General features: G+C 37.9%; 1 protein-coding gene across 7 annotated transcripts in view; it reads left to right on the forward strand.

Annotated features, from left to right (window-relative positions):
- Positions 1–27,370, forward strand: part of LOC111863818 (serine/arginine repetitive matrix protein 1) — a 57,999-nt gene that overhangs the window by 8,311 nt on the left and 22,318 nt on the right. For 5 of the 7 annotated variants that reach the window (XM_023850532.2, XM_023850536.2, XM_023850533.2 and 2 more), the window contains exons 2-8: positions 1,845–1,934; positions 5,338–5,463; positions 14,977–15,147; positions 19,005–19,099; positions 20,271–20,549; positions 24,326–24,448; positions 26,836–27,051. In XM_023850532.2, coding sequence (XP_023706300.1) covers positions 1,845–1,934; positions 5,338–5,463; positions 14,977–15,147; positions 19,005–19,099; positions 20,271–20,549; positions 24,326–24,448; positions 26,836–27,051 — 1,100 coding nt within the window. Of the gene's footprint in view, positions 1–1,844; positions 1,935–5,337; positions 5,464–6,091; positions 6,316–7,277; positions 7,337–14,976; positions 15,148–19,004; positions 19,100–20,270; positions 20,550–24,325; positions 24,449–26,835; positions 27,052–27,370 lie in introns of those variants that run through there. The other 2 variants (XM_023850538.1, XM_023850537.1) reach the window with 2 other exon arrangements.

Here is a 27,370-nt window from a genome sequence, read left to right on the forward strand (position 1 = left end):
TGTGTGTGTGTGTGTGTGTGTTTGTGTTTGTGACAGGAGCCAGGATAGTTTGGTCTGTATAGCAACAGGCTTTCATTCATTCATTCATTTTATTAATCCTGTAGATCATGATACAATGATATAGGACAAGTCTTTTAGCTAATATACATTATTAAATTACAACAATCTTAATACTAAGAAATTATATAAGATATACATCATTTTATACACTATATACTTCTCCTTATATCAGTAGCCAATATTCGAGAATTCATTGTTCAGATAATCCTCCGTTGAGTAATAGCACCTCTGAATAAGCATCTTCTTCAATTCCTTTGTGAACTGATTTTTGTTTTCTACTTCTTTTATGTTGTTAGGCAGTTTGTTGTAAAAGATACAGCCAGCTACTGAGGGATTACTATTATAAAGTTCTAAGTTGTGCCCATATATATGATAGTCTTTATTATTTCTTGTGTTATATGTATGTATTTGTTCATTCACTGTGCAGTTACACTTTTTTTTACATATAGGATTGTTTTTTGTATATACTTGTATAGTGAGTATACTGTTAGTATCTGTAGATTTCTAAAGCTATCCCTGCATGATTCCAGATGTTTTAGCCCTGCAATGTATCTTACTGCCGTTTTTTGGAGTACAAAAATTCTTCTAATGAGGATCTTAGCACTATGTCCCCATACTGTTATTTCATAAGATAGATGAGGATAGATCAAACCATAATACAACATTCTTCTTTCCTTTAAATAGAGTATTTTAGATAGCCTGTTAATTATGAACAGGTTACGGCTAATTCTACTGCAGGTTTTTTCAGTATGTAATTCCCAGCTCAAGGTACTACCTCCAGGAAATTTGTGCTTTTTACATTTGATATTTCCCTGTTCTTAGAATTTTTAGATTATTTTCCTGCCTGCATTGTTTTGTCCGGAAGAGAATATAGTGAGTTTTAGATGGATTTATAAATAAATTATTTGTCTCAAAGTATTGCTCTACCACTCCTATATTATTTGAAGTCATGTTTTGGACCTCATTCATATCTTGTCCTCCATTCAGTATTGATGTGTCATCAGCATACATTACTGATCTGCCTTGTGTTAGATGTGGGATATACAAGATGAAGAGTAATGGGCCAAGGACCGGTCCCTGGGGGACTCCGTATCTCACTGGGAGGCTACTTGGCAAATATTCTTTCTTGCGATTGCCTTCTGTGTGTGTTACTTTTATGTATTGAGTTCTATTTCTGAGATAGGATTTGATTAGCTTATGAGGTATACCATGAACTCCATATTTGTAAAATTTATCCATGAGAATATTATGTCGAATACAGTCAAAGGCTTTTGATAAGTCTAATAGTACACAGTTGCATTTCTTTTTATCATTCAAACTTTCTGTTATGTTTTCAGTAATTGTGGCAATTGCATCGTTAGTAGATTTATTCTTCCTAAATCCAAACTGAGATTTGGCTGAACAGCCAGGGTTCAGTTCCCAGCAAGAGAAAGGGATTTTTCTGTACTCCACAGTGTGCAGACTTGACTCTAGGGCCCACCCAGCCTCCTATCCAATGGGTGCCAGGGCCCTTTTCTCTGGGGTGAAGTGTCTGGGGAATGAAGCTGATCACACATCTTCATTTAATGTTGAGGTCATGAACGGTGGAGCTGTATATGTCTCTCAGTGTGATGCCTCATTCTGTTGGTATACGAGGTAACAGTAGGGCAGAGGAATATTTTGCAGTCACCACTCTGACTTTAGGTTGGTTTCTTGGAAAAGGATGAATTATCTGTTTTAGCTCTTGAATTCTTGCTTTGCTTATGTCATGAATATTTATTTGTACATTGCCGCTTAATTCTTAGGGGACCTCTGCGGAACAAGACAACCGGTTCAGTGACAAGGAGAAGAAGCTCTTGAAGCAGATGAAGTTTGGAGATAGTCTCAGCAGGAAGGTATGTGTATTTTGTGTCACGACATAAAGAAACATAAAAGAAGACCTTGACATATTTAGGTCTTTGTGCACCTAAGAACACTATATTTTGTGGTAGCAAATTTCATATTTGAATTCACCTGTTTGTCATAATATGGAATCTAACACACAGGTCCAGTAACAGAATAAAAGACCAATAAGGTGCATGATAGTTCCTCCTTTTTAAAGTAATCTTAGCATTGTCATCATTTGTTAGTGTTGTCACCATGGTTGGTTGTCTTATGGCAAACACATAAGTGGCCCTTCATTTCTGTGGCCACCCTTTTCCTCCATGTTTTTGTACATTGTCCTCGTGGTTCATTTGGTCTGCTTAATGGTCATTTGTTGAATATTGTCACGTCTTGGGTATGTCATGCGAGAAATAACTTCACGTGGGTCTCGGATATAGCGAATCTTTATTGGATACTCACACTTACATACCTTACAATTATTATCGCTTGAAATGTCGCTTGACTTCTAGCCCAGTACTCAAATGCAACGTCTCAAGTATCCTTGGCCGTGGTTGGATCTCAACTATCTCTGGCGGTGGCTATCCCAAGATTGTCTCCTCCTCAATACTTCAATACTCAGTACTCCATTCTTCTGTACGTGTCGTAAGCTCTGCTTATATAGGGCTTATGCGGACCAGGTACCGGACACCATTCCTCACGGTTCCGTGTCTACTGTCCGCTGTTACGTAATGGGCACAATGAACTGTCTGTAGTTCATTTCTGGGGAGACGCGTTCATTGCTTCTGCATTGTCTACACAACTGCTCCCTGTTCTATGTGTTACCATGGAAGTGCCTATTCCAAACTCATGTTCAGAAATCTGTTGCCTCAGGAACACTCCTTCGCAACGATCTGTTGCTATTCGATTTGTCGCTGTTGGAACTCAATTTCCATTGTAGCTGTTGCGCAGCGATGGATGTAAGGTAACACATCACAGTGTCTTCATTTTTTATATGCTCTCAGAACAGTCCTGGTGTTATCCATTTGTATCTCATCGTCGTACCAGTGTGCCCGTAATTTTACCAGCATATCAGGTTTTGTTTAATATTTTGCTTTTAGATTTTATACCAGCATGTTTGTTTGTTCCTTGGAAGAGCAAGTTTGCTCTTTTCATATGGCACAGACATTCTACATGGAAATTGTCAGTGGGCTGTGCCAAAGCATGGTTATTCTACTATTCACAATCACTGCATCATTTTCTGCCTACCATAATGAGTCAGGTAGTGAGAAGAGAAGTGGGTACTCTCTTGCAGTAAAGTTTATATTAGAGCATCAGTTGTTGCATGTATTTTAGATGAAGTGTGATTCATATGCAGTTATTGAAACTGACTGACTGAATAACTAGCTAACTAACTAGCTAACTTCATGGAGCTGAGCCCTTCTTGGGAATCCGCCAGTTGTGCAGCTTTTCAAGAACTCAGCATTTTATGGAACCTGAAGGTTCATTACCATGTTCATAAGATCCCTCCACTGGTCCCTATCCTAAGCCAGATCAATCCAGTCCATCCCATCCCATTCTATCTCTTTAAGATCCATTTTAATATTGTCCACCCACCTACATCTTGGTCTTCCTAGTGATCTCTTTCCTTCTGGATTTTCCACCAATATCCTATATGCATTCCTCTCCACATTTGTGTTACATGCTCTGCCCACCTCATCCTTCTTGACTTGATCATTCTAATTGTACTTCGAGATGAGTAGAAGTTATGAAGCTCCTCATTGTGTAGTTTTCTCCAACTTCATGTTACTTCATCCCTCTTTGTTCCAAATATTCTCCTCAACACCCTGTTCTCAAACACCCTCAGTCTGTGTTTCTCCCTTAATGTTAGAGACCAAGTTTCATGCCCATACAGAACCACAGGTAAAATTATAGTCTTTTATATTCTGATTTTTATATTTTTGGACAACAGACAAGAAGACAAAAGGTTCTGGACTGAATGGTAGCAAGCATTACTTGAGTTCAGTCTCCACTTAATTTCCTCCTCGATCAGGTTTTGATTTCTTATTGTCGTTCCCAAATATCTGAACTGTGCTACATTTTCAAAACATCTGTGTCCTATTATTATGTCATGATTTTGCTGTGCATTTTGGTGATGAGACAGCAACACACACTAAGTTTTTTCTATGTTTACTTCTAGCCCAACCTCCTTACCAGCATCAATTAAAGTTTCTTTGTTTTTCCTTATGGTATCTTATGTTATCACCCAGTAGATTCACATCATCAGCATAGACCAGCAGTTGATTTGTCCCATTTCATTTCATTCCAATCTGGTTTTCCTGAATCTCCCTAATGGCATATTGTTGATCCAGATAATCTGTCCAGGACCTAGGACCCTTGTGGCACTTTGTAACAAGTTTATTTTTTACGGTGAGGAGTTGTTAGCCCGACGCCCAACCCCCAAACTGGAGGACCACCCTCCTTATCTGGAGGCCATCCATCCTCAACCTTAGAGGACGTGCCATGCTGTGGTTACAAGGGACCCACCTAGCATGACTTATTGCAACTAAGAATTTTAAACAACAGTTATGTTGTCTTTGCAGTCACATGATCCAGATCAGACATAATTTTTATACCATGTATCCTAAGTTAGGTTATGATGGTGTGTGTGATAATTGACATTTTTCATGGATAAAGCTTGGTTTTATTTGAATGGATGTATGAACATACGAAACAGACAGTGACATGCAGATAATGTACATTTTGTACATTTTGTACATGTAATTACATTCCATGATTTGAAAGTTTTCATTTGGTTCACCCAGGGTTTTAAGATGGTGAATTTAATGTTTTATGCTGAAACATTTAATTGCAATAGATATGTTAGGCAGATACTGTAGCAATTTTAAAGGCAATTGACAGGTGAAGGAAAAGTCTGTGGACATTTCAACAGGAATCTGCAACTCTTTGTTTCTCCAGGCATTCCATGCATACCTTCAAGAGCATGTTTTTGAAAGGGTTGTAAGTTTTGGTTTAAGATCACCTTGTTCTCCTGATATGCTACATGATTTCTTCATGCAAAGTCTGTTGAACCATTCCACACATGGAAGATGAGCATGGAGAAAATTTACAACTTGTAGTCTCTGTGGAGAATGTAATCAAGAGAATTCATTACATAAAATTGCTGCACTTTTCTCTACGTCCACAGCTGACTGATCAGGAAACATAGCAATTGACCCCCTTTGTGCTTGGCAGAAAGTCTGTATACAGCATGCTATTAAGGCAACATAGAACACTTGCAATACAGTTCTGTGCAGTACAAGACATAGTTACTACTGTTATTCTGGCACTTACAGTTGTAATAGCAGTCTATGTATTTTGATTTAAAATTAGATGTTTTATAAGTAACTTCAGTTTTTTATTAAATTATTTTATTAGGTGGACATGTCAAAAGTGAAACTCGATGTCATAAAGCCGTGGATTGCCCAGAAAATTACTGAAATCCTTGGAATGGAAGATGATGTCGTGGTTGAATTTGTCTACAATCAACTAGAAGCAGAGAAGGTACTGTTTGCATCACTTGTTTTACAGTACTGTAAACGGATGTGTTGTATTTTATTATTAACTTTTCATAATGAGTTGTTTGAATTTTATGATGTTGGTTTTGTTTCTTCTGTTGCTCACCTGGACTTCCCATTTTCATAATGTTCATAACTGCTTCTGGGGTTTAATATGAGGTCTGTACTAATTACTGAAAAGGTTGAATGTAAACTATGAGAACATTTTATGTTCATAAGATTGGATCTAATATATCATTCATATCTTAAATTTTTGTAATGTCTAGTTTTGAAAGAAATTCAAGAGGGTGACAGTAAATTTTATTACTTGGGAATTTGACTTTTAGTTTTTTGTAAGTGTTCTCTTTGAATATGTTTATAAATGGGTTATTCTTGAATGGAGGAAACGTTTTGAGTTTAAAAAGGTTAGAATATTCAGTTCTGTGGTAATTTTAATACCAGAACACTTGTTTATCTCCCCAAAATATGCAAATATGATATGTACAAATGACAGTGGAATCTTTAATATGAATGAAATGATGGAGAAACTGAAAGAAGGTGGGATTGGGTAGTATGTATAAATAAGAAAAACAAATTGTAGAACTGATTGTTACCGGTTTCTTCCGCCCAATCAGACAGTTACGTTGTAAACTTGTCACTTCACCTCACTCGGAGTGCGAATTCCGCTCGATTCGCTTGATCGGGCCGTGGCTCCTTCTCACTTGTAGCTGATTCATCTGTGATTCATCAATTCGCTGGCACGAGTTTGCCGGAATACTTCTTCAGCTGTAAAATCCAAGTTGCCTTCTTTAGTCAACCCCTCGTCATTGAATCACTATAACGAAAACAATATGGAAAGGTTGGTACTTCATGCAGTAAATGCCTACTTAAATTCTTTTATCTTAATTACTAAAGGAAATACATATACATATATGTGCTTTGTATGCACAGATTTTTTCCTTGTGTGTTGACCACGTTTTGTGTCGGATTTATTTCATCAAAGAAGTATGCAGAACTTTAATTTCATTGTTTTTGATGTTTTTAAGTCTTGGATTGATGTAGTTATACATAAATATAGCCTAAAGATTCTTAAACGCCCATTAAGACACATCCATCCCATCTCCTGCCCTGTGGAGAAACTTTCATATGCAAGATTAGTGCCGTCCTATGATCAGAATTTCATCTGTATAAGTTTTTACAAGTTAATGGAATTAGAACATTTTCATTTAGAGAGTTGGGTACGTGGATACAATTCAGTTCAGATATTGAAAGCAAAATGTCGATATTAGTGACTACTTAAAAGAATAACATACTTTTTCCTGTTGTAAATGAAGTGCAATATAATTGTTTGTTTGTTGAAATATTTTTGTAGTAGAAGATCCTATGTCAACAATGTTTTTTTATGAATCAAACGCCTTTTTTAAAGATTTCCAGTAAATATTTATTAGGATCTAATATTTGAATCAAATTTGATTTAATCCCAATATTTTTCAAAACTTTAAATAATATTTGATTCCTGCCAGATACAGAAATTATTTTAATTGCTGAGTGAGTGAGTATTAAGGAGGAACACTATTTCTGGACAGTTTGTTATTGTGGTTTCAATATCGAAATTCTGCTGGCAATATCAGGAAGATTTTCACATCAAATACTTTCTTAGTTAACTTGTATGATGGAAGTATTAAGGAAAGTGTTCTAATTTTATTATGTGTTGTATATTACAAATGAAATACTGTTGAGACTTGGAAACACCCTTGCAATGATTGAGGGTATGGATTGTGTTATATTGTATCAGTGAACTTATACTGTGGTTCAATTCAGTCTTCTAGCAGAAGAGGAGGAACTGCCTCGAAGGTGTTGCAAAGGCGGGACTATGACAGGTGGTATAAACACGCACGCACCACTGGTAGCTGGTATTTCTATTTACAGTCCACCATTATTACATTTATTAACACTTAAGACATATTTCACAGTCACATCACTAATTTGAGACCATGACGATGTTTTTGGTCTTCAGTAAAATTATTTTAATACAATGAACAAAACTGTTTATTGGACAGAACTATGTTAAAAATAATGCACCTGTCAGAACTCCTAATCCAGTGGTTGATAATAGTGTTACATCAAGTGACCATAGATACTAGTGTATGTCCATATCACATAACCATTTGATATGCATCTATTCAGGAGTGCAAAATCTATTAGTAGTATCCATATAATAGGTATTGCCACTTCTATGTTCTTCTCTTTTTTTTCCAGTGGCTGCCTAGATCATTAAAGTTTTTAAAAACTCAAATTGTTGCATTTTTGCACTTTGTGTATATATCATAATTGATCCCCCCCATGAAAGTTGGCAGATATTTAATGTCTCTTATTTCTATTGCAGTAAGGATGTTATCTTTGGTGTTTGACTGCAGAAGTCGTATTCAGAGGCGTTAATAAAATTTACAGTTCAAAACACAGCATGTCATGTGAGCTAAAATAGTCTCTTGTTTCAGAAATTCAGGTTACTGTTATTAACTGCAGAAACTTGCTTTCCATTACCATTACAAAATATGTTTGAACTTCTAATCTTGCCGTATCTTGTCTTGAGATTTGGAGGAATTTTGATAATTCAAGTACAAACTTGAACACATGTCACTTTCTTTGTGTTGATTGTTGATAATTGCAGTCAGCATAGAGTACTTCTAATACAGTCATGTGGGTGGCTCAGATTTAATTTGAAATGTTTGTTGCATCTTGTAAATAACATTTTGGAATCAGTATAATTTTTGTACAGTCATTTCATTGTCCTTCTCCCATATATTAGCCATACTTATGAGCATGCACATAGTTGTACAACAAAATGGTGTCTTTGGAAAGTATTAGGAATTTTCATCAGCCATGTGTAATCAGATTTTGGTGAAAGGAAGTTCAAAACAGGCTGGTGTTCACTGAGCTCTTAGATTTCAATTTGGAGGGTGATGTGCTGTCAGAAACATCGATGCATGAATGGAATATTGTTGCATTCACAGACAGCCATGACAGTCCTCTCTTCAGTGGTCATAAACATCCAGTCATGTGAACATGTGAAAGAAGTTGAGAAACTTATTCTATACAACTGTCACAATTCTGCACATGAAATCGTACAAGTGAACATTCGTGTTAGTAATGTATAGACTAATTCATAAGTAGCTTCACTTTCAAAAATTGAGTGGAAGTCGTGGTCCAAAAATGGCAGACAGGTCTTCTTGGGCGATAAACTGTGACACCATGGAGTGAATTTCTAAGGCTTCAGAGAGACTGTTTGCCTCCATTACCTAAACACAGAGGCAGAAACAGTCTCTGAAATCTTGGAAATTGACTCCATGTTGACATGGCTGACCACTCAAGAAGACTTCATTGCATTTGGTCACTGTGAAATCTTTAATTCTTTTGCTGTGAGGGTTGGATGCTCTTTCTTGTACTTTTACTAATGCAGCATTGATGATGATGTTTCATCTCCACAAGTCATTTCTGGGTTTTGAAATTTACACTGATTGAATCACAGATAAAACAATTTAGGTTCAGTTTCATATCCCCAGAATGATGATTTAGAAGCGTTATTTCCTTAGAGCTTGGACTTTGTTAGAAGTTCCTTTTGTAGGTGTTATGAATCTGATACTGTTAAATATCTAAAGAAATTCAAAGGAGTCATTGTTTTGGATATTCCATGGGTGCTGCTTATAACAGAAGCAGTTTGTATTATACTTAAAAGTTGTTGTCATGCCCTGATCTGCCAGGGTGTTGAATGTCATGTATATGTGTTTTATGCCCTTGGGACCTATGATAAAATACCATATTTTCTGAAATACCCTGTGCACATTTTTCAGAAAAAAGTTGTGCAAGAAAGTGGGGGTGCTTGGTTAATTTGCAAAAGTTACAGCACTACTCATTTGTCATATGTGTATCCTTGAGGTTAGTAGCCCACTCCCCTGTTATACATCATACTTGCATGCATCGCACGCTACCAGCAAGGGTGCAGTTCACCACCGTTTATTCATGAGTGAAAGCCAGTTTTGTTATATATAAGATCTTGATTGTAAAGAATGCATACAGAGGGTATGCAGTTATGATCTTTCACATTGAATGAAAGGCTAAAGATAATTAGGGAGGTTGAAGAAAATATAAACTGCATCATGTTCCGTAAATTTATTGTTAGTGTAAGCTGCATCAGAGACTTGAGAAGCAAGATTTATTGCTATAAAGAGAAGCAAAATAGCTTTTCATGGACAAAAAGCAGAGTTTTCAGAAATAGCTCCTCAGTTATCCTCATGAGGCTGAGTGGACTTTGTTCCAGACCCTCTACTTAGAAAATCTGGTAGCGCATGGAATCGAACCTGGACCTCTGGATCTGTACCCAGTAACTCTGACCACTAGACCACAGAGACAGTAACGGGCCCCATACAACTAAACAGAAATATGTCGTTAGGCTCTTGACACCAAAATTCATACATATTATTGTGAAGTGGAAATGCTGATCAGATGCTTGTTTATTTTGAGATGCCTCTTGACATAGCAATTGGTGAAAGGGGAGAATATGACAATAAGAACTGGTGGCATTGAAGAACAGAGATGGTGGACAGAATAAAATTTGCCACCACATATTGTACGTAAAAGGAAGACCCTTTCAAAAATAAATGTAAGGGGTATAGTAGTGTAGGTTCAAGAATCTGGGTGGATGAACCAGCAGCGGACTGGATTAAATGCGTCTTGCAGAGGTATCCTGGAGCACTGCTAAACCTTAACAGCATGCTGGTGTTTGATACTTTCTGGGTGCACACTAGATCAAGTAAAAGTGATTCTTAAATATAGTGAAACTGATCTAGCAATAATTTCTGATGGACTTACATCACTGCTGCTGCCATTAGGTGTCTGCATAGAGCAACCTTTTAAAGCCACCTTAAGAGAAATGTATGCTAGTTGGGTGGCTGATGGTGGACATGAGTGCACTCCCTCAAGGAAAATCAAACTGCTGTACATTGATTGACCTGTTGCACACATGCATAAAGGATGGAGGGGAATATATTTAACCTGGATTGGTAGAAAAGAGTTTCAAAAAGTGGCAGTATCTCATATAGCCTTGACGGGTCGGAAGACAGTTCAATTTGGTACAGGGATGACAACTTCGTGAGCTCTCCTGATGACGACAGTGATGAAAGCAATGGCGAATAAAATGCTATGGGTACATAGTCTTTTTTTTCTAATTAGCAGCTTTTTATATGATGAGAAAACTGTAGAATAAGGATGAAGTTCCACAGTGAATGCTAATACTGCATCATTTTCATGTTGCAGGACTCTGTCTTGGGAACTGCAAATATAGTGGCACCAGAATAACAGAATTGTTATTTTATCATTCAATATGTTTATTAATGTTTCATGTTTAATTAATATTTGATACTTGAACGTTTTTTAAATCCACCTCTGTCTTAAAAATTGGGGTGAGTGGCTTATTTGAGGGTGTAGAGTATTCAAGAAATTACGGTACTAAAGCTGTGTGCATTTACAGTTTCTTATTTAATTTTACTATGTTAGTTTTTAACTGTTCATGAATTATTGTCCTCAAACATCATTTGATTTAATGCCAAGAATTAGGTACAGAATTTTTATCACCATGTGCAATAAAGTCCTGATTATCTGGTATCCAAGCATCTGAACTTCTCATGCAGCTGGCAAAAATGTCAAAGAAAATGTACAGTTTTTATAAAGTTATTTTACAGAGTTGCAACATGCATATGTTCACTTGCCACATGGTAGTTCTCTCAGCTGCCATCAGAAGGTGCTGTTATAGTCATAATGATCTGTGATTATACTAGAGATTGGTTTAATTTATGGTGACTTTACAGTATATTCAGAATCTTTCGTCCTCCAGTTCACTGTGTCACTTAAGAAGACCCCTATGCTAGAAATAAGCTGAAAATGCATTGTTTTGACTTTGAAACAAAATGGAGATATGGAATAGACCAGAAAAGGGTAAAAATTTTCCCCATGCATGCCAGATAACAGGAGTTTAATGTAGTACAGTTTGGAGTTTAAAATTCATAGACTATTGAATCGCTGAAGAGTTAACTAATATGAACAGATCTTTGTACTGAAGAATATTTGTGAGTAATTTTGACGACTGATTTGTATGTTAGAGTATAGCAATGTGCTCTTGGCTGTCTGAAGATTTTAGGTTGAGGAAGCCATTTGGTTAGGGTAGGCCTGTACTTCACCAGTTTTAATGTTATTATATTTGGAAAATTTAGAAAACTTGGTATAACATTTTCAGATATTTGGCAAGTATTGGTTCATGCTGTTTCATACAGAATATCTTTAATCACCATAGCTCTCTGTTTTACTAATGCATCAGTTTCTGACATGGATATGCCCTGCAATTGATATTGTCCCCAAATTGTGTAAATGCTTAATTATCTGATTAAATTGTTGATAATATATATCCCCCTGTCTCAGTGTGAATCCTTCCATCCATCAACCCCTCAGAAGAAGATTAATTTTATTAGCCTCTTCTATACAAAATAAATGTGGAAATAGCCTCCCAAAAAATTACAGATGAAAATCTCTGTAACAGGTTAAATTTCTTTCTTTTTGAACAATTAAATATTTCATTGTCTCTTATTAACAGTTCACCATATTTAAAATATAGAGTGAAGTTCATCCTGGACTGATGTGTATATAATCAGATATGCAGAAAATAATGGTAATGGGATGGGGATTACATGTTTATAGCATACCTAAACGATTGAACGGAGAACTGAAATAGTGATCATGCAAGTTCATGAGTGTACATACATGTGAAAATAGTTTAAAGTGGAATATTTAGTGTATTAGTTATCTTATTGTGGCTTGTAGGTGCATTCAGAACAGTGACATGTCCTGGTCTTGAAGTTGTGGTATGCTGAAAAATGCCCTTTCTGTCCCACTGTGACACATGTGAATAAGCACAATGTTTGGAGCCTAGCTAAGCACCTGTCTACCCCCATCCCTATCCTGGTGCATATGAAGCTAAGAAATGGTGTAGCAAAATTTGAATCAGAATGTTGTAGCTTTTATGGACTGAATAAGAGAAAACATTTTTATATAGGGTATGTGGTGGTAATGAAGAGTTCTGTCTTTTCTAATACAACACTGCATAGTTTGTTGGAAATCAGCTGATGTTTTGGAGGAATATGTTGCCTCCATTCTCAGGGTCAAAGAATAAACCAGGCAAGAATCCGGCATGAAGATGGAGACAACATGTTCCTCAGAAACATCAGTTGATTTTCAGTAGGCCACGTGGCATTATATCCCAGAAGACAGAATTCTTCAAACCTTATTGTATTCCAGTTTTAATGCGATTAGCCAGACCTTTGCATTTTCCACTGATTCAGAATGTGAACATGTAAAACATGGATAAACCTGTTCTGTATGCTTGTGTCTGTTAATGCAGATATATAAAGAAATTACTGATCCTTTTTTAATATTTTGCAGCTTGTTTGAAGTGAACTTTGCTGTTCAGTCATAATGGTCATAGGTTAACAGATGCTGTAATATTACTAGCATTTTGTTGCAAGTTTTAAGCATCTTCCTAATTTTTTTGATGCAATGTTGCCTATTCTTGTGTCTACAGAAAGTTGTTAGGAATAAGTGGTGTGAAATTTTAGGGTCAGTGAATGAAGTAGTTTAATTGTGGGCTAATTATTTTGTCAAGTTTTATGGCGTGAAGGTAATTGTTGTGATTCTCTAAATGTTTGAGATGGTGCTTAATTCACTATATACTGATATTATGTTGGACAGTTGTCCATTGTTGAGGCAAGGATCACCAACTGTATGCCCATGTGCATTGGTGCCTTCAGAACGGTTCTTGCATGCCTACAAGAATTTTAAAATATTGATAATAATTGTCATTCGTTCACTGATTTCAAAGCAAATGGCAATTTCCATTCTGTGAACAAAATTTTTGTGCTGATAAATTAATTTTAACTGTGTTCATGTGTCACATTGAGGAGTGAGGTGTAAATATTAGTGACATTTCCTAGGTTTTTCTCTTCCTGGCCATCTGAATTAATGTGTTCCAAAACAGTGTTTCCAAAAGTGTCTTGGTATTATAACACAAGTGCAAAACTCTTTGTATGAATTCAAATATTATTCTCAGTATATTCATGTGGTGCCTGCTGTAAATTGTAAGCTTCTGCTAGTTGCCCCATTACTCAAGAAATGTTGACAGCCCTTGGTCTAAGGAATGTTTTATGTACACAAGGACTAGAGTATAACCAATCCCCACAACATGAGTATATATCAGATATTTCTCAGTCAATTGACAGTGTCCAGCTGACATGGGAGTTGTTAAAATGAAACCTGTTCAGAGATTTATCTGGGCAAAGGCATAAAGGCTGTTGAAAATAACCCCTGTGGTTATTGAGGCAGGCCTTTGTTTGAAACACCAGCCAGTGGATCCCCTCCACAAAAAACTCCCAGTGCCTTTTAGCACTTCTTGAGGAGGTTGGACATTTATGTTGGTTTCATTTGAACAGTCATATGAATCTCTTCTGTTTTCTTGCTTGACATACACAGGTCATCAGATTGTCAGTTAAGCTATTTGCTTTTGGTACTTCGTGTTTTACAGATCAAGAATCTTTTAAGGAAAGCAGCATAATGTGTATTAACTTTACTGTAACTTAAAGTAATTATCTTTCTGTTCAGTTCCATTTCATGGATGTGCAGATTACTACATGTAACTGCTCAAGGTTGTTTTAAATTATGTGTGTTGTAGTATGCACAGTATTGTTCCTCTTACTTCAAAGTTTTAATAGGAATGGATGTAGGTTTCTAAGTTGTTTTGTTGTTCCTCATTGCTACAGTTGCATGATTCTGTACAGACATCAGAATTTAAATATGCCACATTTGTGGGCCTACAGCTCTGGAAACAGTGTTCTAAACATATCCTGTTCTTCAAATTTTTGATACATCAAGCTATTTGCTTTATAGGTTAACCTTTTTGCTGCATATTTGATGTTTGAAACATCATTGCTGAGTGTACACTGTTGGTGAGAGGGTTAATGAAAAACTATTTTATAGCCATTACAAATAAGTCTGTTCTGAAAAGGTAGTGATATTCATTTGAAGTTTCTGATTATTCATTTTGTCTTTGTCATGTCATGTAATATTAGGGGATCATTCATTAATAATTAGTTGAAGAAAAAAGAAAAGAAAATGTTTTTTATCAGCTGTCATAACTTATTATAGCTGTGACAGTCTTGGTAACCCAGCAATAGGTGTAGATCTGTGTCTTAGCATGTACCAGGGGCAGGAATGCAGTATCAGTTGGTTTTACAACAGCAGAGACCAAAATAAACAGCATTGCTAGTTATGAAAGTGTCATGAAATGAATACTTAGTTCATGATACACATTAAGAAATAGTACAGAGCAGGAATGTCAGAGTAGCTATCTGTTTTTAGTTCAGTTGCCGTTCATGTGAAGGTTAAACGTTTTTTCTCTTCCCACCTGTGTGTTTACTAACAGTACCCAGATCCCAAGAAGATGCAGATTAACCTGACAGGGTTCCTGAATGGGAAGAACGCTCGCCTGTTCATGTCAGACTTGTGGGAGCTGCTGTTGTCAGCACAGGACTCGGTCAGTGGGATACCAGGGCAGTTCCTTGAACAGAAAAAGGAGGAGATCAAAAAGAGAATGGTAAGTTTATTAACAGCATGGAAGTATGCAGACTACATAACTATTGAACAAAATAAATATGCTAATTGGAAAGTCAAGACTGTGGAAATGGAGTGTTTCAAATTTTAATGCCTGTAATATTTGTGTCATCTTATTTCACACAAGATGTTCATATAAGTGGTAAGCCCACAACAGAGTCCTAATTAAAAAATATTAATATATTGTGGCATATAGACCCATTGCTAGGCAGAGACCTCAAAACAGACAATGAGTACAGCTGTTGCTGTGCAGTAGACGAATAAACAAATGGCCATTCTTGTACAGCAACTCGATAAATATGTTCCCACAAAACGAATATGCATGCAACAGTAGAACAACAGTGTTAATGCAACTCATTTCTGTGCAACATATCAGTAAACATGCCCCTACAACAATAGATTATTGTTGGAAAAGGTGTTTTCTATTCAGTCCTTGCAAATTGGTTATAAAGAAGACAATTGCAGCATTCCAGTTCAGTTGAGAGTTGAGTGTTGATAGTGCAGTTGAGCTCTACAAGGGAGACTGAGAAGAGATGGTGCTTTAGTTCAGGGGGAGTTCTGCACAGAAGGCTTTGAAGATAGGACCTGAGCGTGGGAAGATGAAGAACCTCCACTGTTAGAAGCTGTTGCTAGGGAACAGCTGTTGGAGACACTAACTTACTTATGGAGCTAAGCCCTTCTTGAGGAGAAGCCAAGTCTGCAGCTAATCAAGAAAATCCGCACATTTTATGAAACCCGAAGGTTCATTACCCTGTTCACAACAGCTCTCCACTTGTCCTTCTCCTGACCTTCCATCTTAGGAATCAAGTCGAAGTCTCAAGGGCTTAAGTCCGAGGAGTATGGTGGATGGTACAGCATTCCCAGCTCCATCGATCAAACAAATCAGCCACAGCTTGCACTGCATACGGCCGAGCATTGTCCTGCAAAATGATGGGTGGGTTCTGTATATGCTAATCCTGTATCTTGGGCCAGCTCATGAATCGTATGGCATCAATCCCTCTCCAGTAACGCGGAAAGAGCATACACTTCCTCTTCTTCACTAACACTAGGACGACCTAGCCGACACATGTCTGCCACATTTTGGCACATTTTATCATTTAGATATTCCTGAAATTCCTGCTGGTTTCACGCCTTATATTATTCAGATTATCCCTGTTTATTTCACTTGGATCCTGTAACCATTGCAATTTGGCTTGGTTTTTTTTTTTTGGTCTAGTAATTTTGAGCATCCTTCATCCAACCATGGGATATGCTTCAGTTCATAATAACCTAGACTCTACTTGGCAGAAATTTTTATATTCTTTCTAAAAGTTTCCCAAGCTTTATCATCATCCACCTAAGTGTCCAAGTTTTCCAAAGCCACAAACCTGTTTGAGATTTCGACACGATACTGCTCTTTACCCTCTACCTCACATAATTTTTTGAGATTGAACCTCTCCATATGAACCCTGTGCATTGTTTGTTTACTCACTGCCAGTCTTTCTCTGACCTTTGCCACCACCAGGTAGTGGTCAGTATCACAATCTGCTGCTCTGAATGATCGGACATCAGGTATACTTGAATACTGTCTCCTATCTATCAAAATATGGTCAATTTGATTGTGTTATCTTCCCATCAGTAGATGTCCTAGTAAATTTATGGATGTTACGATGTGAGAACATTGTACTTTTGACAGAGATTTTTTGATGCGGCAAAGTTTACTACTCTAACTCCATTATCATTACAAATTTCATTAAGACTCTCATTCCTGATCGTTGGTTTGAAAATGTCTTCCCTCTCTACTTTGGCATTGAAATCTCCTAACAAAATTTTCATAGGGTACTTCGGGAATTTATCAAATACATGTTTTAGTTCTTCATAGAATATGTCCTTTATGTCATCAATTTTATCTTCTGTTGGGGCATGAACATTCATAACAATGATATCACACCAGCGACCTTTTAGTATTATATTTGATATCCTAGCACTAACAAACTCTACCCTCTTAACTACTGATATGATTCTCTTAATTCATTCATCAGTAATCTGTCAGATGACAGGTCCACAGTCTCTTCCAAAACACTTCTTCCACTTAATGCAATCTAGAGCTTTCTCCTTCAAATGAGAATATCCTCCTCTGTCCCCAAGGTCATCCAGCATCTTCTTACGTCTTCTTCCTCATCTTCCGGTCACTTCTATCCACCCCTCTATCTTTCCTTCAGTAACTTCTTTTAGAAGGCAGTTACTGCGTAAGATATGACCAATCCAATTAGCCTTCCGTTTTCTTATTTCATGTAGGATATTCCTCTGCTCACTGACGCTAAATAACACTTCTTCATTTCTCACATAATCGGTCCAACTGATCTTCTCCATCCTTCTCCAACACCACATTTTGAAGCTTTCCAGGTGTTTCTGATCTACTGCCCTAATTGTCCAAGTTTCAGCCCCATACAAGGCCATGCTCCAAATGTAGCATTTCACTAGTTTCTTCCTCAAATTTAAGTCCAACTTGCTGGTAAAAAGATTCTTCTTCTTGCTAAATGCAGCTTTTGCCATGGCAATCCTAGATATAATTTCACACGTACACGTTCCATCATCTATTAAGAAGCTACCCAAATATTTAAAACATTTCACATTCTCCAGTTGTTTTTGGTCTATCTTTATTGTGACTGGGGTTGGTTATCTTGAAATTTTCTTTACTTTTGTTTTTTCCACAACCGCCATTCAAACCACTCTGGTCACGCCTGTTGCTATACGAACTTGAACCATCTCGAGCATCATTTGCTCTGTGCTTCAAGTTGCTGCTGATGACGCTGCTTCTGGCATCAGTTTTTGGTTTTTGATGTCTCTCTTCGTCTGATGCCTACCCTTTGACCTGTCCAGCAAGGGAGGCCCTGCCAGTAGCTACACTACCACTGGTATATCTCTCAGGGTCCTTGCATACTTAAACCCCCTCACCATGATAAGGTGGAGACACCAACGAGGGGGACGATTCTCTTATGTACGAAAAAACCTGTACCTAATTCATGATTTACATTCCCCTTTCCATTGAAAAATGTATAGTCTCCTGCTCCACCTGCCACCTCCATCCCTTCGGACCTCCTGTACTCCTGCCAAATCTAACTTATATTTTAAGATTTGTTCTGCCACTGCCCTGAGCGAACTGCATTTTCGTAACAAAGTTATTTTTAACGGTGAGGAGATGTTAGCCCCACTCCCAACCCCCAGGCTGGAGGGTCACTTGTCAGCTGTCCATGACTCCTTATTCAATATATTTGCAGCTTCACTCCATATCTGGAGGACATATTCTCCATCCGCAACCTGAGGACACGCCATGCCATGGTGACAAGGGAACCACTGAGGCTGAAAAAAGGCTTAGAGGGTGCTGTGGTGATTTGTAAATTGTGAGGGAGATTATTTATAGCACTGTTATTACTAGTAGGTCCAACTGTAGTCAATAAAGCCATTTTCCAATCCATGCCCCATCTATGGTCACACCCCTGAATCATGACAGTATTAACCTGATTCACGTTTGCACAGTATTTTCATACAGAATGGCAATAGTATTTGCATTTTTGAATGCTGCAGGTTACTGTAGAGGACCACGTTCAATCCCATTATAGTAAAGTGGCACAGGGACAGGTTTTTCTCTGAACATTTTTATTTTCCCCTGCCATTAATTATTCCATTAGTGCCCATGCTCATCTGTTTGTGGGTAAGTATCATAGGCTTGTTTGAAGGTCCAGTATGAATGGACTCAGTCTTTCCCATTCTTTAGAATTAAAAAAGGGAAAAACTGGAACTATGAATTATCAGTGAAATTTTTGTATAATGTGATCTCATGCTCATTTTTTTTTGTAGGAAGAGCAAGATAGGATCCAAGAAGCTCTGAAGAACAAACTAGAGAAGAGCAAGGACAAAGATGATAACAAAGACCGTAAAAGGGATAGAGACAGGTGAGTAATGATCTTACATGAAATTTGATTTTGTAGCTATATGGAAAGGGGAGGGACAGTTTAATTCGGCTAGTGATGTAAAAGTTGTGTTAGAGTGATTGCTGCTTGTGGCTGTTAGCCAGGGTTGAAGGAATCTGTGACACTGGATTACAGATCTCGTATTTAGTCCATTGTGGGCATTTTTAAGTAATTTTTGTATGATGTGAATTGGAGAATAATCGAGTTAGTTCAGTATTTTAGTAGTGGTAATGGATAGAATTAATATCTTCTTGCGTTATACCAGGATAGTTGAGCTTTTAGACTCTCGTGGTTCTCTTGAAACTAGAAATCAATTCTAAACTTTATTAGTGTTGTTTTAGGATATTATTAGTGACATTGAGTAGATGGTCTGTAGGGATGAATGCACACGGGTACACATAGCATGACTCTGAATCGACCTGTAAGCATCGAGATGTGAAACTGCTGCATGTTGTTCTCAAGTAATATAACTAAGAAAATGGTAGCAGAACCCTAACTTTTGATACATTGGACATGACCTTGTCCTAATTCGATCTATATCACATTTGCTTTTCCTCACCTGAATTCTCTGTGCATGCATTTTAAGGTCTGTGTCTTCAGTTTTCAGTCCAAAGTGGTTGCAGTTGGATTAGGTATGTTTTGTGTTGGATTGTAAAAGAACAGATCAGCTGTAGTGAAGAAATATGATTTGTGACTTGCTAACCTTATGTGCTGTATTTTCCTTGCACAATTTTCTGCATGTTAGTGATTGTTCATTTACTGTCATATCCAAGTTAAAAAAAGTTGAAAATTGATACTGTGTTGCTTGCAAGATGAATGATAGTGAGGAATAGAGGTGAATCATTGTTCGCTGACACTTTCTTAGTTGTTAGTCTTAAAATAGAGTGGAAGGCTGAATCATAGTGGATAGATTGCAGCATTTCATGGATATTAAAAAATTAATGTTATGACTATGTTTCTTTGCACATGCACATGTGTACATGTGCATACACACACTCCAGAATTTAGTTTATGTAAGGCAGAAAGAGTTTGGCTGTTGTAAAACTGTTCTACATTAGATTTTCTGACAGAGCTTTTAAAGTGAAAGTAAGTCATTATTTATGTTGACACTTGATTCTACCTAAGCTGACTTTGTTACTGGACTATGTTTCAGGAAAAGAAGCCGTTCTCGTGACCGTCATCGAGACCGTGACAGGGATCGTGACAAGGACAGGAGGGATCGTGACAAGGAGAGAGAAAGAGAGCGTGAAAAGGAGAGGGAACGTGAGAAGGAAAAAGAGAGGGAACGTGAAAAGGAGAGGGAAAGAGAAAAGGAACGAGAAAGAGATAAAGAACGGGAGAAAGAGAAAGAACGTGAAAGAGAACGGGAGAAGGAGCGGGAACGAAGAGACAAGGAGAACAGCCACAGATCTCCATCTAAATCTCCAAGAAGGTAAACCTGCAGTTGATATATAAGGGAAACCTCTCATTTGGACACCTGTGAGACAAGAATGGAAGGAATGAAAAATGGACATGAGGTTTTGAACTTGGAATGTTAGGAGTCTGTATAGGTCAGGTTCTTTGAAAACTAGCAAGAGAATTAGCAGGATATAAATTGTGTTTAGTGGGAGTATAGGAGGTCAAGTGAGACGTGGAATGCGTCTTTTGGAATGGTGATCAGCTGGGCCGTCGCATTCCGCATGATGTCTTCTCTTGACTCAAATTGGGTTCCTTTCAGCGGCATTTTCAGCTTGGGAAATAGCCAGAAGTCACATGGAGCCATGTCGGGGGAGTAGGGAGCCTGACGAACCACAGGGATGTTGTGTTTGGCGACGAAAATCTGAATCCGATGCACAGAATGGGCGGGTGCATTATCATGATGGAGCTGCCAAGTTTTTGCTGCCCACAGATCCAGTCGTTTGTGCTGCACAGCATCACGAAGGTGATGAAGGACCTCCTGCTAGTATTCCTTTGTGATGGTTTGACCTTGTGGTGCATACTCATGATGCCCAACCCCACGGGAGTTGAAGAAAATGGCCAACACGACCTTGACATTGCTGCGGACCTGCCATGCTTTTTTTGGCCTCGAGGATGTCGGATGTTTCCACTATGACGACTGCATCTTGGTTTCCGGGTCGTACCCATAAACCCACGACTCATCGCCTGTGATCACGGTGTTCAGAAAGTTGGGGTTACTGTTTGCATTGTCCAGCACGTCCTGTGCAATATCCAGACGGTGTTGCTTCTGCTCCATTGTTAGCAGTTCCGGTACGAGTTTCGCGGACACACTCCTCATGCCCAAATTCTTGGTCAAAATTGAACGTCCTGATCCAGTGCTTACCTCTGTCTCGTTCGCAAGTTCTCAGACTGTGATACGACGGTCCTCCATGACCAGAGTCCGCACTTGCTCAATGACATTGTCATTTCAGCTTGTTGAGGGTCTGCCTGAATGCAGTTTGCTGTCCATTGATGTGCGGCCATCTTTGAAACAGTTGTACCACTCTTTTATCTGTGAGTTGCTCATGGCATCGTCCCCGAAAGCCTGTTGAATCTTGCGAATGGTTTCCACTTGGGTATCGCCAAGCTTTTGGCAAAATTTGATGCAATATCGCTGCTCATGTTGTTCCGTCATTTTACACCTTACTGGAATCCAACGAGCGCCCACTACACGTCCTCACTCATAGGCCGACTGCCAGCGACTGACAATTTCTGTGGGTGGGAAAAAATTCACGACTGCGCATGAATGCCCCCTCCACATCTCCACCGAAGGGAGTCTCCCGCGCTTCATTGGTTTACGCGGGAAAAAAGAAATTTCAGTACAGTAGACTCTCGATTATCCGCGGTAATGGCGGGGAGACTTNCCAACCACCTGTTTTTAAGTGATCAAAACCATTAAATGTTTTTCCACTTCTTGTTCCTGGCTACAGATCCAGAGGTCTGGGTTCAATTACGGGTGCTACCAGCTTCTCTAAAAGTAGTGTGTCTGGAACAGGGTCCACTCAGCCTTGTGAGGATAATTGGGGAACTGTTTCAAGGAAACAGCAGCTCCAGGCCAAAAAAACCCTAAATTAATGGCAGTTGGGATTCATTGCACTGACCATGTGGCACCCTGTGTACGCTAAAGTTGGCACTAACTATGCAGACAAGCGGTGGTCACTTGTTTGGTATAGTTTGCTTGTGGACTAAAACAGTAGTTTGTTTTTTTGTTTTTCCACTGCTGGCAGTCTCTTACTGGTAAGAGTTTTTACCCTTTTTGCCACATTGTTTAATGGCTTCCTTGTTCTTCAGTATGGTGAATATGGTCAGCTTAGCTGTGCCATATTGAGCAGCCAGGTCTAATAAACGTGTACCACTTTCCCACTTAGTGATAATTTCCTTTTTCATTGCTATCATAGAAATTACGATCTCTTAGGCTTTTTGCCTCTAGTAACTTTCTTTTGTGCTATTATGAATGGGTATTATTAAAGATAATATAAAAATAACTCAGATAAATAAAATGCTTAAAACAGACTGAATTTGTGAGATGCTCACTGAATCAGTCAAGGCAGAACTGAGTGAGCAACTGCACGTGTGACCAAGCAGAGAGAGAAGGCAACCATGTTACCACCAGGTGATTCATTGTTCAAGATTCAAAACTGTTTTTTTTCTCAAATGGTTTGTTCGAGTTTCAAGTTGTTGAGGCATCAAACTGTTCGAAGTTCGAGAGTTCACTCTATTATAATAATACTGAACCAGCAAACAATTATATTTATTTTTATGGAAATGGGAATGAAATTGTCACGTAGGGACATGCTTTTGTGTAATGAGTTTGTGGTTTTGAGTTCTAAACTTTGCTGTATCATGAAGAACACAATTTTCCTATATCACAGCATTCATACATACACTTGGGAATCTCAGATTGATAATATCTTGGCAGAAAAGAGACTTTATTAAAATATACTTTGTGTCCAGTCTGTTGGAAGATCTGATTATGATACTAAGCACTGGTTGAAGAAATTATGAAGACAGTATTGCTATGTAAATGAACAGTGCAAAAGTTTGATATGGAGAGATTTCACCTTGAGAAGCTAAACACTGTGAAAGTTGAACTGACAGGAAGATCAGAAAGGCTAAACAAAATTTTGGTCAGGATACAAAAACAGTATTTATTGGACTGTAATTTGAATATCATTGTTGCCCTCTGTGTATTTATGATCTTTTGGAGCTTATATAATACCATGTTATTTACATAGGCAGACTTAATTTATTCCTGTTGTCATGTAAAATGGTGTGACTATAGACAGAGTTTTGGATTGGATGTTGGATGTATTGACCACTTATACTCATGACTCGGAACTACAAGCAATTACAGCACCACCACTAATCTCCACAATTCACAAATCACCACAGCATCCGCTAAGCCTTTTCCAGCCTACAGTGCCTTCACTAGTAGTTGCCTGGTAATGGCTCCAGCAATGGTTATTCCTCTTCGTCCATGCTCAAGTCCTCTCTGAATGGCAGCCCCCATCCAACTCTTTTGCAACTGTCCCTTTTCTTCACAGCCTCCCATACAGAACTGACTTGGTTTCCCCAGTCGTCTTCCTTATAACTTTTCGACACAGACTGCATAGACAACACCATTCCTCTCTTGCATGTGTATCCATTGACATGGGAATGTGTTTACCTAGCTGTTACCTAGCAGCGGCTGCCTATTCATGCTTACTGAGAATCTGCTGCCTAGCAACAGACGTTTCTGTTCCATGGTTGTTACCTAGGAACAGATGTTTCAGAGTCATTTGCTAGCAACAGCTGTTTCTCTGGCTCCACAGTTTTTTGCTTTGTGCAAATATGACATACTATGTTATCCCCAAGTTTTTGGATGATTGTTGAAATTGTTACAACTAGACTAATTTTCATCCTTTGAGTGTATTGAAAATATGCCCAGCACCTTCTGTATCTTGAGAAATATTCATTGCAAATTAATTTCCTAACACAAGTTTAAGAATATCATTCACACTGATTTTTTATGGAATGAATTGCAGTTTTATCTTATGTAAGAACTGCTAGTGAAATGTGATTGGGAATAACCTTTAGAATAACTTTCTTACAAAACTTCCACAGACATTGTGGACTACAAGCTAGGGTGATATAGTGAGCTGACTTTTAACTTTTACAGTGCATAAGTGGGTAACAGTTAAGTACGATTTCTGTATTTTCCAGTAGCAGTTAATAGGATGCTGTCTTTTACAGGACATCTTCACCATCAGCTAAGACTGAAAGTAAACCGGAAGTGAAGGATGAACACAACAACAGACGCTCTTCATCATCTCCAGAGCCCGAAAACAAAAAGAAACAGGATGCATCTACTAAAGTGTAAGTACAAAGAAACTTTGATTCAAGGGACCTTCAGTGTAGTTTTTCCTGTATTTAAGGTACGTTTATTGTAGTCTTGGCTGAAGCTCATCTTATTTATTATTTTTCTTGATTTGGCATTTGTTGATCTAAAGGATTTAACGCAATTTTACATTTAAACTTTGATTCCTATGCATGTTTTGGTTCTCAGTATGGCATTGTAGGAAACGTTTGTGTGTGTGTGTGTGCATGGCCAGCCTAAACAGATTTACATGCCACTACCATAAGATGCAGTTAACAGATAAGCACAGTGGCTGAATCACAACCATCTTTTCATACCTAACATCAAAACGTTACACATACTCCAACCATGATGTTTGGAACAAACCATAATGTAGTGTATGTACATAACAATTGGTATAATTTAAACTGCTCTGTGTGTTATGTCCCCCCCCAAGTTCAGTGCAAGTAGATGTGTTAATTTTCACATGTATGCATGCGCAGAAAATTATGGGTGGAATGTGGGTGGAAGTTATGAGTTTGCAGCAAATTTTGAGCAAAACGTGTGATCCATGCTTGCTTTTACTCATGAAGGACAGGTCCTAATTAGCAGTAAGTTCCGAGCACAAGAAGTTACGAAAGTTTAAGAAAAATATGTAATTCTTTGGTTCAGGTAATGCTAATGACAGCAAGAATGTTGAATTATTCTTTGTTATTTTTATGTCACTGTGATAACCACTTCAAAGGAGAAATGTTCCCTTATGTGCATTATTATTTAAACCTTAGTGCCTTATTGCATTACATGTAACCAGTAATTAGGGGATAGTCTTGTATTTATGTAGTTTATCCATTTTTTGATGTTACAGGTGTCTTTTAGAACAAGCACTTTGAGTATTTTATAAGTGCTTGTAGTACTGAATTTTCATTGTACAGTGGAACCTCGCTTAACGAGTATAATTCGTTCCAGAATCTTACTCGTAATGCGAAACACTCATTAAGTGAAACAGTTTTTCCCATATAAATTAATGTAAAATACGATAATGCGTTCCATGCCGAAAAAAATACTCAAAAAAATTTATGTATAATGTTTATTCAAAGAAAATTATATATACATTGTTAAGGAGCATGAATCATCTTCAGCTTTTCTTCTGTGCGGAATGAACCAACCTGGAATGCGAATTCGATTTGCAGAAAACAAAAAAAAAGTTGAAATAATTAGTTTATTATTTACGATACATATCTAATTCTTTTTTACTAGAAAGCTGTCTAGAGACATTTGTTTTTGCTGATGCTTCAAAATTTGTTGAAAATGCAACACAGCATTATCATTAAATAAATTTGTAGCGCGCATAGCCACTGTCTTATTATGGTGATGCTTCTCAATGTATGGTGCAAGAGTTTCCCATGCTTTCAGCATTTCTCTTATTGCTCCAGAAGATTGTTGCTTTGCTGTTGCCTCCTCCTCCTCCTCTGACAAACTCTGCTCCACAACTTCTTGCTGTGAAACACAATGCAACTCCATAAGTTCTTCGGTGGTCAGCTCTTGGCTGTTCTCTTCCACAAGCTCATCGATATCATTGTTATCCATTCAACAATGCTCTCTGGCCAAAGCTTTTCCAAGCAGAAGTGAGGTTTCTCTTGGTAACCCCTTCCCACGCCTTTTCGATCATCCTGAGGCAGGCAGTGATGTGGAAGTGATATTTCCAAAACTCTCTGAGAGTGAGATTGGTCCCTTCAGTCACCTATGCAGCAGTGTATTCACTGATATTTTGTTGTGACAGAAACATGATTACCATGCTGCTGTCTAGCAGTGGGCATCTTGCTCTGGCTTTCAGGCATCATGTCACAGTATATTTTAATTGTCTTGTAAGAGCTATTTGTACACAGCATTGTGTATGTTGTGCAGTTTCTCCTGACAATGTGGACATTATCACCACCAGAATGCAGTATCTTGAAATAAGAATACATTGATGTAAGCAGTGTATTTTATGCTCACCTACACCTTGTGACTTAAAATTTCACTCTGTTAGTCCTTAGCAATTTCCTGTAAGGTTGATTAACAAAGAATGTCTGATTAATGCTAAGAGTATACCTCAGTTGAGTCCAAGGATTTACCCTTCTGTTCATATTTAATAAACAAGCAATATGTGTGATGAGCATTTAGGCATAATCATTACACCTCACTTAAGTTGTCAGTTCCCAGAAGAAAGCCCAAGCATCTGAATTTGCATGAAATGTCATTCTGCCCTTTTCTTCCTAAAATCTCTTGCCAAAGAAACTTTGCAGACCAGTGTTTTATATTCTTGTTTCTCATGCACTTGGTGAGAGAATTCTCTTCATATATGAATCTTGTATGCCCATATTTTTTGTCCCCTGAAAAACCTATTAAGTTGAAATATTTTTTTCAGGGAAGCAATTCGTGCTATGTCAAGTGTTCAAGCAAAACTCCTGAGCCTAGCAGGAGGACCCAAAATGAAACCTTCAGACACAGCTAATGACAGATCGTCCTCATCTCGATCAAGATCTAGATCACGCTCACGTTCACGATCCAGGTCTACAAAATGTCCAGTAACCAGGAAGCGTTCATCTAGTCGTGAAGCTAGCAAGTCATCATCGCCTTCTAGGTCAGATGTGATTTGTATTTTGTATGCTTACTTACTAACATATTGGATCAGAGTTTCTGTTGTTATCTGATGAACTGTCCTAGATTTTCTCAGCAGTCTTTACCATGCAGTATTCTAACCTTACCTTTCATTTGAACAGGAAGTACCAAGAGTATACACTCCAGTTGAATAAAACTGTCACACTTTCAAGGTTTGTTAACATTCTGTTACATCAGTTGCTACAAGTATATTATCAGAATTTATACTGGAAAGAGATGAGATGCCACTATATATTATGATGTGTTTATATTCTGTCCAAAAGATGTAAAATTGATGGCCA

The sequence above is a fragment of the Cryptotermes secundus genome, unplaced genomic scaffold, assembly GCF_002891405.2.
Source record: "Cryptotermes secundus unplaced genomic scaffold, Csec_1.0 scaffold1695, whole genome shotgun sequence".
In the NCBI taxonomy this organism is placed as follows: Eukaryota; Metazoa; Arthropoda; class Insecta; order Blattodea; family Kalotermitidae; genus Cryptotermes; species Cryptotermes secundus.